Here is a 14745-nt window from a genome sequence, read left to right as displayed (position 1 = left end):
GTGCCTCCTCCCGCACAGGGTGAGCCCTCTGCCGGGCTTGTCCTTCCCTTGTAGCCCAGGTCATGGAGGACTGAATACCTCCCCAATTCAGAGCCTTCTGACAAGCGCCAGACAGGACAGGCGGGGCGGAGGGACAGTGGCTGGTTTCTCAGCAGTCCTCACGCACAGCTTTCGGTTTGACCGTTGGCCTTGCAGCTTTTCCTTCTGTTTTGCTTAGTTATTCCGCAGACACCTCTCCCACCTGGAGCAGAGACCCCTCCTGCTCTCCCTGTCCGCAGAGGAAAGTGCAGCTCCAGTTTGCTGCTGCTGCCTGTGTTCACAGGGTGGGGTGGGGGCGGCTCCGCCGGGCGCTGCTCCCCCTGGGAGCCCGGGGAAGGTCGGTGCTGAGACTTGCCCTGGTGAGGAGCATCGCTCAGTGGACCCCAGGAGGGACTTTCTGCCCCATGGAGACAGGCTTGCCATCCCTTGGCTTCCTGGGCTAGGCAGATGGAGCCCTCTCCAGCACATCTGGACTTCTCAGAGCAGGGTTTTGTTCTTGGGGGCACCTCTTCCCTGTCTGGATGTGCGCCTCTGGGTCACTGCCAGGGGCCGGCGCTGTCTGGGTTATAAATGCCTCTTCCCACCACGCAGCCCTCGAGCCCTGGGGGCAACCTTGAGCCCAGGTCTGGCCTGGTCTGGCAGGCTGCCCCGTCTGCAGCCTGTCCCCATCTGCCTATGACCTAGGCAGGTCCCTCGCCTCAGGATAACCTGAAATGGGGTGGCAGGCTGAGATTTCAGAGAGAAGGAAGCCACCATTGGCAGTTTGAGCTGAGTCACAGAGTGATTCTACAACAGCCAGAGGCAAATGTATCCCCCTCCCAGTCAGGGTGCAGCATGCCAAGGACCGCCGAGCTGGGCTGCCCACTGGGTCTGTGCCCCAAGAAGGGCTAGGGTGGGCCCATGGGCCTCGTGAGGTGAGGTGGGGCTGCAGTTGGGGGAGGGGAGCAGGCCTTACCACGGGCCTTCCCAAAGCCCCAGCCCGTGGTGATCAGAGGCCCCCAACATGTCGGAAGCAGAGTAGAGAAACAGAAGGCTCTTCTTGGGCAGGAGTGGGGCCCTTGCCCACATCTGGCTCTTCAGAGCCCCACCTCGTCCGCAACACGTTCCTGCCTTTCAGTGGGTCGCTCCCAGAGCAACGCAGTGGGGCCCCTTCTGGAGCCTGCTCAGCTGCATCCGGCTCTGAATGGCTCATTGTGTCTGTCAGGAGCACCCCTATTCTCTGCTCTCTCCCTCTGTGCCCCAGCCCACAGTGGGGTGGCCAGAAGAGACCCATCTCTGTCCCCGCTTTCTAAAAATAGCCACCCCTGTTACAGAGCCCGGAAGCCTCCCAAGAGGTCGGACTAGGCCCCACTTTGCCCTGCTCCTCCCAGCTGGCCAAGGGCACCGCCTGGCCTCTCCTGCAGGAACCCCCACCCCAGTACAAGGGCTGAGGCTGCACATGCACTGGCATAGCTGCACACAAAAGTGCACACACACAGATGCACATACAACTGCACACTCACACACGTGCTTCCTGTCAGGCCTCTTCCCTTGCGTGCCCCGGGGACATCAGCCTAGTGTGGCCTTGGCAGCGGCACAGCTGCTTCTCCTGCATCCTGACTGGGAAACACTGTGTCGCAGCGCCTCCTGCCTCAGGCTGACTGCCCGGAGGAAGAGGCTCCCTGCGATGAAGGAGGCTCCCCTCACTGTCCCCGAGGACCCAGAGGCCCAATTCCCAGTGCGTGTGGCCTTGCTCTTCCTGGGGGGCATGGCCCCCTCCAACCCAAGCTGGGGCTGTTCCTTCAGAGTCCCAGGGCAGGCCTGTGCCTGCAGCCTCTCAGGGCAGGTCCCGTGGGCCCCCACAGGTGGCTAGGATGGAGGAGGAATCTGGTGGTGGATGGGTCAGTCCTGAGTGCCTCACCCTGGCTGTGCAGGAGGTGGCCGCCTGAGGCTGGCCGTGCTGCCCGAGGACCGGCTGCAGATGAAGTGGCGAGACCTGCAGGGCGGCGGCCTCGGCTATCTGGTGCAGGTGAAGCCCATGGCAGGTAAGGGGCCCGCCTGCCCCTCAGCCCCTCTGTGTGGTGGTCACTGTGCCATGGGGACCAGCCGCTCCCACCACTGCCTGCAAGGCTCCACTGCAGGATGCGGCTCTGTTATCCTTTGTCTTTCTTTCAGATTTTTATGTTTATCAGTGCATGTTTGCAGTATGTAATAACTACACTCATTTTGGGAAGTTAGTACATGTATGTAACGTATCTTAACTCCTCATCCCTTTCCCTCCTCTCCCTTCCTGTTTTCTCTTGGTCTCCTTCCCATTTGCAAAGACCTATTTCTATGTTTCCTATTATCTAGCTTTTATTTTGCTCTTTAATTACTTGTGCATTGGGTTTCTCATATAAGCAAACCCATGCAATATTTAAGCTTGTGTGTCTGATTTATTTCACTTAACATTACGGTCTCAAGGTGCATCCATTTCCCTACACATGATTCAGATTTGTCCTTCTTTATGGCATCATCCTGCACTGTGTGTGAATATACATTTTCTTTGTCCATTCATCGAGTGGTGGACACAGGGGCCATGTGCATGACTGAGCTGTGTCCCTGGCATGCGTGTGTCTCTGGAGTGTGATGTCTGCATCGGGGTGTCTTTGTCTCTGTGCTTCCTCCTGTCTCTGCCTTGCTCACTCTTGGAGGACCTGTGGGCCCACAGTACATGCAGAGGGCGCTCAGGACAGAGGCTGTGAGGAAACAGTGCCTCCTGAGAGTCCCAGGGCCTCAGGGCTTCAGAGCAGCCTGGGCTCTGCACACACACGGGCTCTGAGTTCTGTACATGCACAACTCTGCACACACATGGGCTCTGAGTTCTGCACACACATGGGCTTTGCACACGCACAGCTCTGGACACACATGAGCTTTGCACATGCACAGCTCTGCACACACATGGGCTCTGAGTTCTGCACACGCACAGCTCTGCACACACATGGGCTTTGCACACGCACAGCTCTGCACATGCATGATTGCACACACGGCTCTCTGCATATGCTTGGCTCTGCGCACGCATGGGCTGGGCTGCAGAGCCCACGGTACCAGCCCTGTGTTCCAGAGCTGGACCCTGATGAGCCCAAGAGGCTTAGCCCCTCAGACCACAGGACACCACTAATGTGCATACTTTATCATCCTGTTAAATACATGGTGGAATTGATTTGCAGATATTTTGCCTAAGGTTTCTGTACTTATGCTCACAGGGAATATTGGTCAATAACTCAAGTTCTATCAAGTCCTCGTTAGGTCTTGGTATCTGTCAGAGGCAGGAAGGGCTCTGCCTGTTTGCTGGAGGCATCTGCAGTGTTGATGGTGTTGCTTTCTTGAATGTGTGTGAATTCTGGGGGCTGACCTCTGAGCCTGGTGTGTGTGTGCATAGCTTTAAACAGAGTCAAGGTCTTTAACAGACATTGGCGTATTCAGATTTCCTATAGTTTCTGTCAGCTTTGATAAGTTGGTTTTTCCTAGGAATTTGTATTTCATCTAAATTTTCAAATGACTTGGAATAAATTGTTCATATTGTTTTGATCTAAATGTCTGAGAGGTTGGTGGTTTTAGCTTCCTTTCATCCCTGTTATTGGTTATTTGAATCTTCTGTTTTTGTTGTCAACAATTTAGAGGTTTATCTACTTTATTAGTCTTTCAATAAAAGTCCTTTTGGCTTTGTTAAGGCATTCATTGTTTTGTTTTGATTTAATTAATTTCTTCTCTTCTATTTCCTTCCACTCTCTTTGTATTTAACTTTCTATTCTTTTTTTTTTTGGTACTGGGGATCGAACTTGGGTCCTTGCTCCTGCACAGCAGGCGGCAAAACCACTGAGCTACATCCTGGCCCTAACTTTCTATTCTTAAGATTGATTTTTTGAAATTATTTTTCAGCCTTTCTCCTCCGCCCCTTTTGTGGTACGAGGGCTCAAACTCAGGACCTTGTGCTTGCGAGGCAGGTGCAGTGCCACTGAGCTACATCCCTGGCCCCATCCCCCCTTTTTTGTTTTGTTTTTTGAGACAAGGTCTCGTCTCCCAGGCTGGCCTCGAATTTGTGGCTGTGCACGAACTCCTCGCAGCATCTTCCTGGCGTGTGGACCTTATCACTGTGGAGTGGCCCTGTTCTCATTTCTCTTGTGTTTTCCCTTGGCTTCTCCCTTCTATGATACCAACATTGCTCCAGCGGGTTGTGTTTGCATTAAATACTTTTCCTCCTTCTTAAGCTTTTAACCTTTCTCTGTTCCAAGTAGCATATAACTGGGCGTTATTTTTATCCACTGTGAAAAGCTTTGTCTTTTAATGGAAACATTTTATCCAATTATGTTTAGCAAAATTACTGACCTGAGTTTAAATCTACAATCTTCCTATTTGTTTTCTTTTTGTTCTACTTGTTATAAATGTTTGTTTTCTCCTTTCTTGCCTTCTGCTGAGCTCACTTTTATGGAAAAATTTAAACACACGCAGAAGACAGCACCGTATAATGAAGCCTCATGTTAACAAAGATTTAGCGTCAACAGTTACCAGCATATGGCCGAGACTGCTTTATGTCTCTCTGCTCAGCCCTGTCCATATGTTGTATTATCTTAAAGCAAGTCCCAGACATCTAATTCTGTCTATAACCAGTATATTTCTCTAAAATAAAAGACTCGCAAATAACCTCAGTACCCTTACTATGTCCCCAAATTGTTTTAGAACTGTCACCAAATATTTAGTTGTGTTTACATTCTCTGGCTTGTCTGATGAATATCTTTTGTAATTGACTGGTCTGAATTGGGATCCCGAAAGAGTTCACACACCTTCTTTGGTTCCTGTGTCTCAGGTAATTTTTCCCTGGCAACTGTTTTCCCTCTGTCCCTTTCCCTCGACCTTTATTTACAGAAGAAACAAGATTTGCACTTTTGTTTTGGTACCGGGGATTGAACTCAGGACCTTGTGCTTGTGAGGCAGGTGCCAGAACCACTGAGCTACATCCCTGGCCCTCACACGTTCTTGTTTCGAGGTGGTATCTTTGTGGTACCATTTAGCTTGCTCGGGATCCTGGAAGTCTGGTCAGATTCGGTTGCGTGTCCGCTGACAGCCTGTCAGTGCTATTGGGTAGTTCCTGCTGTACCCCAGCAGGGTTACTTCCACCTCTTTGTGTGACGTTGAGATCGGGGTGTGTAGGATGAGGAGTCCATGCCCCACCAGTTGGCGGTCACATATTCATTGGCCCTTTTCTAGTGACCACACTAGTGGATTTATGAACAGGTAACACATGTGAGGGCCGTTACGCTGACGCCTTCGGATGTCACACCTCCACTTCTCCACCTTTGATGCATTCTAACTCTATATCTATATTACATTTCATAAAACACTTTTATGATCATAGTTGGTTGTGTGAGTGGGCTCAAGCCGCAGTCCATTTTCTGCTGCTATCGCACAATACTAGACCAGGTGACTGAATGTGGAAGCTCCTGGTTCTGGAGGAGGAAGCCCAGGAGCCTGGTGTCTGGCCGGGGTGGCACCGAGTCAAAGTGGTGGAGGGTGCAAGACAGAAAAGTGAGCACAAGGCCCCTGTTCCCGGGAACCCGCTCTCCCAGTAATAGCATTAACTGCTCCAGGGGCAGCACCTCGTGGCCTGGTCACCTCTTCGTAGGTTCAGTGCGACCCGCACATGTCAGGGAGTTTGGAAGTGGCTGGTCCTCAGTACCCCGACTTCCACGTCGATAAATGGCTGTGTTGAGGTTGGGAATGTCATGAGACATACGTGTGGCTTCTGAGCTGGTGCTAGGTACGAAGACCTGCCCCCCCTGCTCTGTGTCTCCTGCGTGGTCACCCCCACCACTTGGCCAGAGAGCTCAGGGTCCTTCCCCCATATCACTCCAAAGTGCACCACGTGCAGGCGGAGGGCTGCTCGCTGCCCAGGCCAGGGCCTGCTTTCCTCCAGCTGTGAAGGGTGGGCCCCTCCTCCCCCTCCAGCTCTTAAGCCGAGGGGGAGTCTTTTGGAGCCTCTGAGGTCTGACTGCTGTCTCCCTGGCTCCGACTCAGGGTCTCCTTCCTCCAAGGTAGGACGGAGCCCTCTTTGGAGTCATTTGTTGAATACTCGGATCCACGTCTGTCTGTAGATGATGGAGCCACAGAGCAAGGAATGTGAATGCTCATCACACGGTACATTCCTCTGGGAGCAGCTCATAAAGGACATTTCACTGCCATGGGATTCTCCTCTCAACCAAGTCCCTCTCATCAGCTCCTTGTCCTTTTCTCTCCTCTGGCCTCAATGGGGGCAAAGAGGGGAGGCCTGACACAGATGTGCACATGGACGTGCCTGCGTGCCCGCCTTGCAGCCCCAACAGCTCTCCCCCCCCGCAGGGGACTCAGAGCAGGAAGTGATGCTGACCACCAAGACCCCCAAGGCCACCGTCGGGGGCCTGAGCCCCTCCAAGGGCTACATCTTGCAGATATTTGAGCTCACTGGCTCGGAGCCCACCCTGCTGGTGCGGAGGGAGTTTGTGAGTAAGTCCTCTGCTCTTCTCGTCCCAGCCCAGGTGGGTACCAGGGAACGCCTCTGGGCAGGAGCTGGGCACTTGGGTTCCCGTCCGAGCTTGTGCATGAGGTGCCTGGGGTCTCGTTTCCAGCCCACCTCTCGGAGTGAGGCCCCTCCCTGGCACCCACAGCTGTGTCCCCAGGGAAGGGACCGTGCCCAGCCCTCTGCCCCTGCCCTGACAGCCCCTCCTTCTCTCTGCAGTCAAGGATCTGAAGAGTAAGCCCCTGAGCAGGAGTGGCCAGAGGCCACCAGGGACAGCCCTAAAGCCTCTACCCTCCCACATGGGGGGCCCGGGCCCCAAGCAGACCCCTGAGCCCAGCATCACCTTTGTGCCCAGCCAAGAGCCGCCTGTGCTTGGCACATCAGAGTGGGCTGAGAGTAAGCTTCTGGGACAGGAGGGTAACCCTGGGCTTCTCCCGCCAGGAAATCCTTCTTACAGCTGACTCATGCTCTCCAGCTGTAACAGAAGCTTGCTTCCTGTGCCCCTGGATTCCCTCACTCTGGGCACGGGGCCAGGTTGTCTGAGACCCTTAGCTAGGGTCTGGTAGTGGAGGTGGCAGCTGTGACCCTCTCCCCTCTGCAGGCGTGCCCAGCCCAGATCCGGAGCAGCCGGAGCAGCCCAGGGGCTCTGGGGTGCAGGAGCCTACTCAGCTGACCCCGGGCCTGAAAGGACAGAGCCGCTCTGTGGCCCCCACTGGAGGAAGAGAGGAGCCAGGTAAGGGGCCTGCTCTGCTGCCTTGGGGAGGGTTCCAGATGGGCCTGAGTTCCCCACGACTTTACCTCCCAGAGGAGGGCCCTGCCTTCTCCACCAGACTGGGAGCTGCAGGAGCTGCCTCTGTCCCCGGGCATGGGCACACCCTCTTGTGTTCAGTGTCGTACAGGGCCCAGAGGACAGGGCTGGGCCTCTTTCTCAGTTGTCTGAGCCCAGGAGCTGTCCTGTGCTGGCCATGCTGAGTAGTCTGGCTCTGGGCTCAGCCTGCCAGGTGTGGCCTGTACACAGGTATGGAGGTGCCACCCCCACCCGTGGAGGAGTGCTTTGTCTCCGAAGAGTTCCAGGACCATTAGGGGAGTGAGGCTGCAGCCAGGAGCTGCTAGGTGGCCTCCAAACCCTTCCCTATCCCAAGTGGATCTACCTAGAGCCCTCTCCTACTGATCCCTCCACTCAGTCAGCGCCCTGGGGCGGCTGGGTCTGGGTGTTGGGGTGAGACTGCTTGGCCTGGGAGGCAGCATCCTGTGTGTACATGGAGAGGTGCAGAACGGGCAAGCAGGCAGCCCCTGAGCCAAGAGTGGCCTCACCCTCTTTTGGGGAGGCCTAGAGAGGCTGAGACCCTTGACCAGCATCCATGTGGGATCTAAGCCTGGGGAGGGGCCCAAAGTCCTCAGAGGCCCTGGCCCCTAAGAGAAGAGCAGACCCTACCTGCCAACTCCAGGAGATGGTCCTTCAGGGACTGCATCCAGGCCAGAGTGGCCCAGAGGGCTGTGGAGGCCACAGGCCTCACCCGCCCCACCTTCCTTCCTGCCCAGCTGGCCCCCAGTTCCGCTGCACACCCCCCACGCCCACCGACATGGTCTTCCTGGTGGACGGGTCCTGGAGTGTCGGCCACAGCCACTTCCAGCTAGTCAAAGACTTCCTGGCCAGCGTCATCTCACCCTTTGAAATTGGGCCCAATCAAGTCCAAGTAGGTAGGTGCCACCCTTCACCAGCCCTCCTCAGAGAAGGGACAGGAGCTCTTCAGCCTCCTGGGGCCATCAGCCAGCCAGACAGGAAGATTCGTGCTGACCCAGCACATGAGATCTGAGTGGGTCGCTAGCACACTAACTTCCCTGCCCTGGCCAGGGCCACCAACCTGGTTTGCTGGAGCAGCGGGCTCCCAGGGGCTCCCAGGGGGCCAGGCTGGTGGCTTCTCTGAGGAAGTCCTGAGCCCTGTGAGCGTGGGTCTCCCTGGGGACAGCTGCTGTCCGGCACTGTGTGGACAGTGGGCAGCTCCCCGGGCATGGTCCTGGCCCTGTGCCATCTCGAGGGAGCTGCAGCCCTGGAAACTCAGCCCAGTGGCCTGGCCTCTCCCCCAGGCCTGACTCAGTACAGCGGAGACCCCCAGACTGAGTGGGACCTGAACTCCTTCCGCACCAGGGAGGAGGTGCTGGCCGCTGTGCACAGCCTTCGCTACAAGGGAGGAAACACATTCACAGGTGCGTGTGCCCCTGCCCTCTAGGGTCTGGCAGCTCAGAAGCCTCGATCCTTCCTGCTGCTTAGCCTCCCTTATGCCCCTGCTGACCCTGAAACCCGCATGAGGCTGTGGATTCTAAGCCCACACTATAGCTCCAAAACAACCCTGTGTATCTTTGAGGAAAGCACAGGCATGGGGCCTGGGGATTTAGCTCAGTGGTTCCAGCACCTGCCTCGAAAGCGAAAGATCCTGAGTTCAATCCCCGGTACCCCTCCAAAAAACACCAACAAAACAAAGCACAGGCTTTAGTCCGGGTCTTGCTGAAAGCGAGTTCCTCCAGCGGGGCTGCCAGCCTCAGGTGTTGGCAGGGGCTGGGCGTGACCTTACCGGGTCACAGGTGCCCTCTGAGGGTAGAGAACCCATCCCTGGTCCCAGTGCCCCAGCCTTGCAGCCCAGCACTGCCCAGGGGGGTAAACGGGACCCAACCCCAGGGCCAAGCACTGGGGATGGCTGCTGCTGAGGGCGCCAGAGGCAGAGGTGCTGGAAGCTGCCTGTCACTTGATTCCTGCTGCCCCAAGGCCTCGCCCTGAGCCACGTGCTGGGGTACAACCTGAAGCCGGCGGCAGGTCTCCGTGCAGAGGCGGCTCACTTGGTGATCCTGGTGACGGATGGCAAGTCCCAGGACGATGTGCATGCAGCTGCACACACCCTCCAGGGCCTGGACGTCGAGGTCTTCACTGTGGGTGAGCCCCGCTCAGGCTCTGGGGCCGGTTCTCAGGCCAGTGGGCTCCAGACGCAGATGGGAGTCTGCACCCTGGCATCGCCCTCACTGGAGGGCAGGCCAGGCACTTGGCCTTGGAGCCTCAGCTCCCATGTCTGTTGCACCTGGAGGCTCAGCCCTGCCCAGGAGAGCTGAGCACACCTGGCACTCACAGGTGCCGCCTGCACCAGCTCCACCAGCGTGCCTGCTCCTTGCAGAAGGCGTCAGGGTTTGGCATCATCTGCAGAATCCCCACCCGGCTTCTCCTGTGACCCTAGAGCTGGTCCCCCGCCTGGCCAGGGTCCCTTCGCCCCTGTGCCTGGCGACTGCCTCCCCTCCAGGCCTTGGTCACACTTGCTGCACTGGCCGCTGTGAATTCCGCCCCACAGAAGGAAATCTAGATGGAAGGGTTGTCCTGGGACCCCCAGGGCCCTCCTCATGGGCACTCTACCCCAGCACCAGCAGAGCCGGGCCAGCAGCCCAGAGCGCCTGACACCCGCCCTAGCCCCATCTACCTCAGGGGCACACAGGGGCTCGGGTGACTCCAGACAGGTGACTCCTGTCTGTGAGCAGGACCGGGGCACAGAGGGCTGGCTGCTTATCTGCCCTCCTCTCCCGAGCAGGGGTGAAGAATGCCGACGAGGCTGAGCTGAAGCTCCTGGCCTCCCAGCCGCAGGACATCACCGTCCACAACGTGCTGGACTTCCCCCAGCTGGCCACCCTGGCTGGCCTGCTCAGCCGCCTCATCTGCCAGCAGGTCCAGGGCTGGAACCTGAGCAGGGCCCCAGGTGAGGGAGCAGGTATGCTGCCAGGCCCTGTCCACCACTTTGGGCGGGGAGACTGGCTGCTGCGTGGCACCGCACTGGGCGGATTCTCCTGGTCCAGGAGGGTCTGCAGGCCCTACCAGGAGGGGTGAAGGGGAGCAGCTTTCCTGTCCCTCTGGCAAGTGGCTGCCAGGGAGCAGGCGGAGGTGCCCATGAAGGCCCCGACCACCACGTTCCGCCCACAGCCACGTGGGCCCCAGCCGCTCCAGCTCTGGACACCCTCCCCGTCCCCACCAGCCTGGTGGTGACCCAGGTCACCTCCTCCAGCATCCGCCTGTCCTGGTCGCCGGCCCCTCAGCCGCCCCTCAAGTATCTCATCGTGTGGCGGCCTTCCAGGGGTGGCGTCCACCGGGAGGTGAGCGGACTGCGTCTCTGGCTTGAGGGTCCCCGCTAGGGTCACCCACAAAGAGCTAGGGCAGCTGCCAGGGCTTGGCCAGCCAGTTGGGTGGGGCTCTGATGGCTCTAGCTGAGAGCTGGCCTGTGGGTCCACATAACCAGGCCCCACACCGAGAAAGGACAGCTGGGGCGGGGACAGGGCAAGGGTGCATGGGGACTCAGAGCAGGGCAGTCAGAGCAGGGAGCATCCTGGGGGTGGCAGAGGACCCGGGCGTCACCATCATGACAGGTGGACAAATGGGCTTGTCGACTCTCGCCTGCCTATGCCATGCTTAGTGGTGGGCACCTGGCTGCCCGCGTGGAGACACCCACGTCCCAAGCCCACACTCAGGGTACAGTCCTCCTGCCCTGCACCTGTCCCCGTTCGCCACGCCCTGCTCCGTTTGGTGGTGCTGTTTCAGGTGGTGGTGGAGGGGCCTGCAGCATCCACAGAGCTTCGGAACCTGAGCTCCAGCACCGAGTATTTGGTGTCTGTGCTCCCTGTCTATGAGGCCGGGGTCGGCGAGGGCCTGCAGGGCCTGGCGACCACAGGTGGGCAAGTGTGGGTGGCCCCTGCCCTCCCCTCAGGCCTGGCACCAGAGGCAAGCAGTGGGCAGTCCCAGGTGTGCTCCGTCCCTGGGCCTCTCTGACCCTGGGTGTCCTCTTCCGACCACAGCCCAGCCCTCAGTGTGTGGCTGAGTCACTGTCCTCAGGGGCAGCTCTATTAAATACACCTCATGCTACCCAGCTCGGCCATTCAAAGGGGACAGTGCAGCAGCCGGCCACGGCACAATCGCCTCGTGTGGGCATCTCTTCAGTCCACTGCCGAGCTTACTGGTCCCCGAAAGGACACTCTGCTCTCCTCCTCCCCAGGAAGACACTGCACTCCGCTCTGTGCCCCGTCAGCATCACCCCAACCCGGGGCCCAGCCCCGGCACCCTCTGCTCTGCTCCTCTCTGGGTCCACCACTTCCCGGTGTTCAGAGAAACAGTGTCACATGGTCTTCGTGGGGCTACCCCACCCCCAGGCAGATGGCCTTGGGTAGACATGCAGGGTGCTCCCCGGAACTGTGGGCCAAACGGCCCCAGTGGAGTTTGGGAAAGTGGCTTAGGATCCGAGTGCCACCCTGGCCCACCCCTCTGCCGGCCTCTCCTCGAGACTCACCCCTCGCATGTCCAGAAGCTGGGGAATCCTTTTGAAGCTTGAGTGAGGGCCCCTGCTGGTGGCTGTGACTTCTGTGTGTGCCAAGTTCTCAAAATGCCCAACCGTTGCCCTCCCCAGCACCCCTCCCTCCACCCCGGGCGCTAACCCTGGCTGCAGTGACACCCAGGACCCTCCGCCTCACCTGGCAGCCCTCGGCTGGGGCCAGGCAGTACTTGGTGCGGTGCTCGCCAGCCTTCCCCAAGGGTGGGGAGGAGGAGATTGAGGTACGTGGTCTGGGGTGGGGACAGAGGAGGTGGGGACAGTTGGGGCAGGGGCCGAGCCAGCCCTGATGTCATGTCCCCAGGTGCGGGTGGGGCAGCCAGAGGTGCTGCTGGATGGCCTGGAACCGGGCAGGGACTACATGGTCTCCGTGCAAAGCCTTCAAGGGCCAGAGGCCAGCGAGGCCCGGGGTGTCCACGCCAGAACCCGTAAGTCCCACCCAGCCAGCTGCCCACATGGCAGAGGCCCCACTGTTCCTGAGCCTTCCACGGGGAGGCGTCCCACACCCTAGCACTGCCCCCAGGCTCGGGCCAAGGGGGAGCATCACTCCGGAGGCCTTGCTCTGTTCCACAGCCGCCCTGGCCCCCCCAAGACACCTGGGCTTCTCAGACGTGAGCCACGACTCAGCCCGTGTGACCTGGGAAGGCACCCAGCGGCCCACATACCTGGTCAGGGTCAGCTACATCTCCAGCGACGGTGGCCACTCGGGACAGGTGAGTGCAGATTTGCCTGGTGCCTGAGCGTTGCCAGGGACCCCGGGACTCAGAGTCCCAGGGGCCTCTCCCAGGGCCTCTCCCTCATCCCCCAAATTCACTCCGTGTGCCCAGTCTCCCCACACCCAGCCTCTGGGCTGGCACAGGCAGCAGGGTCAGCGTCACCCCAGCCCTCAGGGTGCTTGGTGTGGTAGGAGATGAGGAGTCTGAGGCAAAGGAGCGAACAGGCACAGAACAGCCACAGGGAGGCTGCAGGCCTCTCCCCGGGGAGCCGGAAGGGAGGCCCGCCCTTGTGGGCCGTCCAAGGTTTCCACGGTCAATAGTCTTCTGTTCTGAGGCCCTGGGGTCTCGGCTGCATGTCCCAGGTCTGGGTCGCTTCTGGGTGCCCAGTATGTCTGCCTGTGCCCCCTGCTCCCCGCAGAAAGAGGCGCCTGGGAATGCCACCTCGGCCACCCTGGGCCCCCTGTCCTCCTCCACCACATACACTGTCCGAGTCACCTCCGTCCACCGGGGAGGCAGCTCCTCCACGCTGACCGGCCAGGTGACCACAGGTGGGTCGGGGGGGCGGGGCCGGCCTGGTGTGGGCGGGGCCCTCCACCCCACTGCGTGGCTCCAGCCCACACGTGTGTGGCGGTGTGTGGTGCCGTCCACCCCCCGGGCCAGGGCCGAGCCAGGAGGGGATCAGAGCTGCACAGAGAGGTACAGTGAGGCAGGGCCCAGGCCCATTGTCTCAGGGCTGGCAGCCCACACTCTGGCCCCTGTCTTGTCTTCCAGGGAAAGTGCCCAGCCCAAGCCAGCTGTCTGTGACAGAACTGCCAGGGAATGCAGTCAGGCTGACGTGGGCAGCTTCGGCCCCAACCGGCGTGCTTGTCTACCAGATCAAGTGGACTCCCCTGGGAGAGGGGAAGGCCCACGAGGTGTGGGTGGGCAAAGGGGTAGCAGAGCCTTGGAGAAGAGCCTGCAGACCCAGGTCCTGGGGCTGAGCCGGGGCTTGGGCCCCCCTTGTGCCCAATCCAGGCCTGTGTCTTGGGGATAGCCGGCCGCCCACAGCCTGTGAGCAGGGTCTCCAATACGAGGCTGCTTATGAGCCAGGCAGACACCAGACCCTCCTCTTTCAGATCTCTGTGCCAGGCACTCTCAGCACAGCTGTCCTGCCCGGCCTGGGGAGGCACGAGGAATACGAAATCACCATCCTGGCCTACTACAGGGATGGGGCCCGCAGTGACCCTGTGTCCCTCCACTATACACCCCGTAGGTATCTCCTCCTCCACCTGGCTCCTGGGGTGGGAGCAGCCCGCCTAGGAACTTAAACTCCCAGAATGCAGGGATCCAGGTGACATGGCGTGGGTGACCCAGGCTCTAGGCAGAAGGGCCTCCGGGGGCTTTGTGAGGTCTAGGCAGGGCCCAGTACAGCAACAGGCAAGGTGGGGCACAGTGCAGGGGGCAGGGGCACAGTGATGCAGCCTCAAGCGGGGCAGGGCAGGGCACGGAGTGTGGTGCAGGGCTGTTTGGTTTTTCCTCTGGCCCTCAGGGTGCCCCTTTCTGCCAGCCCTGAGCCCCCCATGCTTGTGCTGTTGTCCAGCTGCAGTGAGCAGGAGCCCCCCCTCAGGCCTGACCCTGTCCTTGGAGACCCCCAACAGCCTGCACGTCAGCTGGACACCCCCAAGTGGCCCCGTGCTCCACTACCGGGTCACCTATGCGCCAGCCTCGGGCTCAGGACCTGAGAAATCAGTGAGTCTGAGGAGCTAGAAGCTGCTGTCCTACAAGGGGCCCTCCGGGGTGCAGGGGCCAGCCGATGAGACACAGTCCCCGCCTGCTGAGGCTGGCCGCTGCTCTGGGGCAGAGAGGCACACAGAGGGAGCCTGGCTCTCATGAGCAGACTCTGGGGTGCAGCCGCTCACATGGCCCCTGCTCCCCAGATCTCCGTGGCAGGTCACAGGGGCCAGGCCACGCTCCCTGACCTGCTGGCTGCCACCAAGTACAAGGTCCTGGTCTCAGCTGTCTACGCAGTAGGGGAGAGTGTGGCTGTGTCTGCCACAGGCCGAACAGGTGAGTGACCCGAGGCCCCAGAACTAGCCACATGTCAGACCCAGCCTGACCCCACCTGCAGCGTCCTCCAGCAGGACATGGTGGG

General features: G+C 59.4%; 1 protein-coding gene across 10 annotated transcripts in view; it reads left to right on the top strand.

The window, feature by feature from the left end:
- Nucleotides 1-14745, top strand: part of Col20a1 (collagen type XX alpha 1 chain) — a 31008-nt gene that overhangs the window by 3792 nt on the left and 12471 nt on the right. For 7 of the 10 annotated variants that reach the window (XR_002393559.2, XM_087197713.1, XM_087197718.1 and 4 more), the window contains 18 exons: nt 1953-2063; nt 6394-6537; nt 6770-6946; nt 7152-7283; nt 8093-8251; nt 8639-8758; nt 9315-9479; nt 10120-10296; nt 10506-10675; nt 11118-11247; nt 11977-12122; nt 12203-12326; nt 12472-12611; nt 13033-13162; nt 13386-13528; nt 13730-13862; nt 14194-14342; nt 14531-14660. Coding sequence is in view for 9 of the 10 variants with exons in the window: in XM_087197713.1 (XP_087053839.1) it covers nt 1953-2063; nt 6394-6537; nt 6770-6946; nt 7152-7283; nt 8093-8251; nt 8639-8758; nt 9315-9479; nt 10120-10296; nt 10506-10675; nt 11118-11247; nt 11977-12122; nt 12203-12326; nt 12472-12611; nt 13033-13162; nt 13386-13528; nt 13730-13862; nt 14194-14342; nt 14531-14660 (2580 nt within the window). In the remaining variant the exon portion in view is untranslated. The remainder of the gene's footprint in view (nt 1-1952; nt 2064-6393; nt 6538-6769; nt 6947-7151; nt 7284-8092; nt 8252-8638; nt 8759-9314; nt 9480-10119; nt 10297-10505; nt 10676-11117; nt 11248-11976; nt 12123-12202; nt 12327-12471; nt 12612-13032; nt 13163-13385; nt 13529-13729; nt 13863-14193; nt 14343-14530; nt 14661-14745) is intronic. The other 3 variants (XM_087197717.1, XM_087197714.1, XM_087197715.1) reach the window with 2 other exon arrangements.

The sequence above is a fragment of the Heterocephalus glaber genome, unplaced genomic scaffold (assembly GCF_053883595.1).
Source record: "Heterocephalus glaber isolate CG9 unplaced genomic scaffold, H.glaber_assembly_v1.0 deba00001673, whole genome shotgun sequence".
NCBI classification, from domain to species: Eukaryota; Metazoa; Chordata; class Mammalia; order Rodentia; family Bathyergidae; genus Heterocephalus; species Heterocephalus glaber.
The sequence above is the reverse complement of the archived record's forward strand: the minus strand, read 5'-3'. Positions and strand labels throughout refer to the sequence as shown.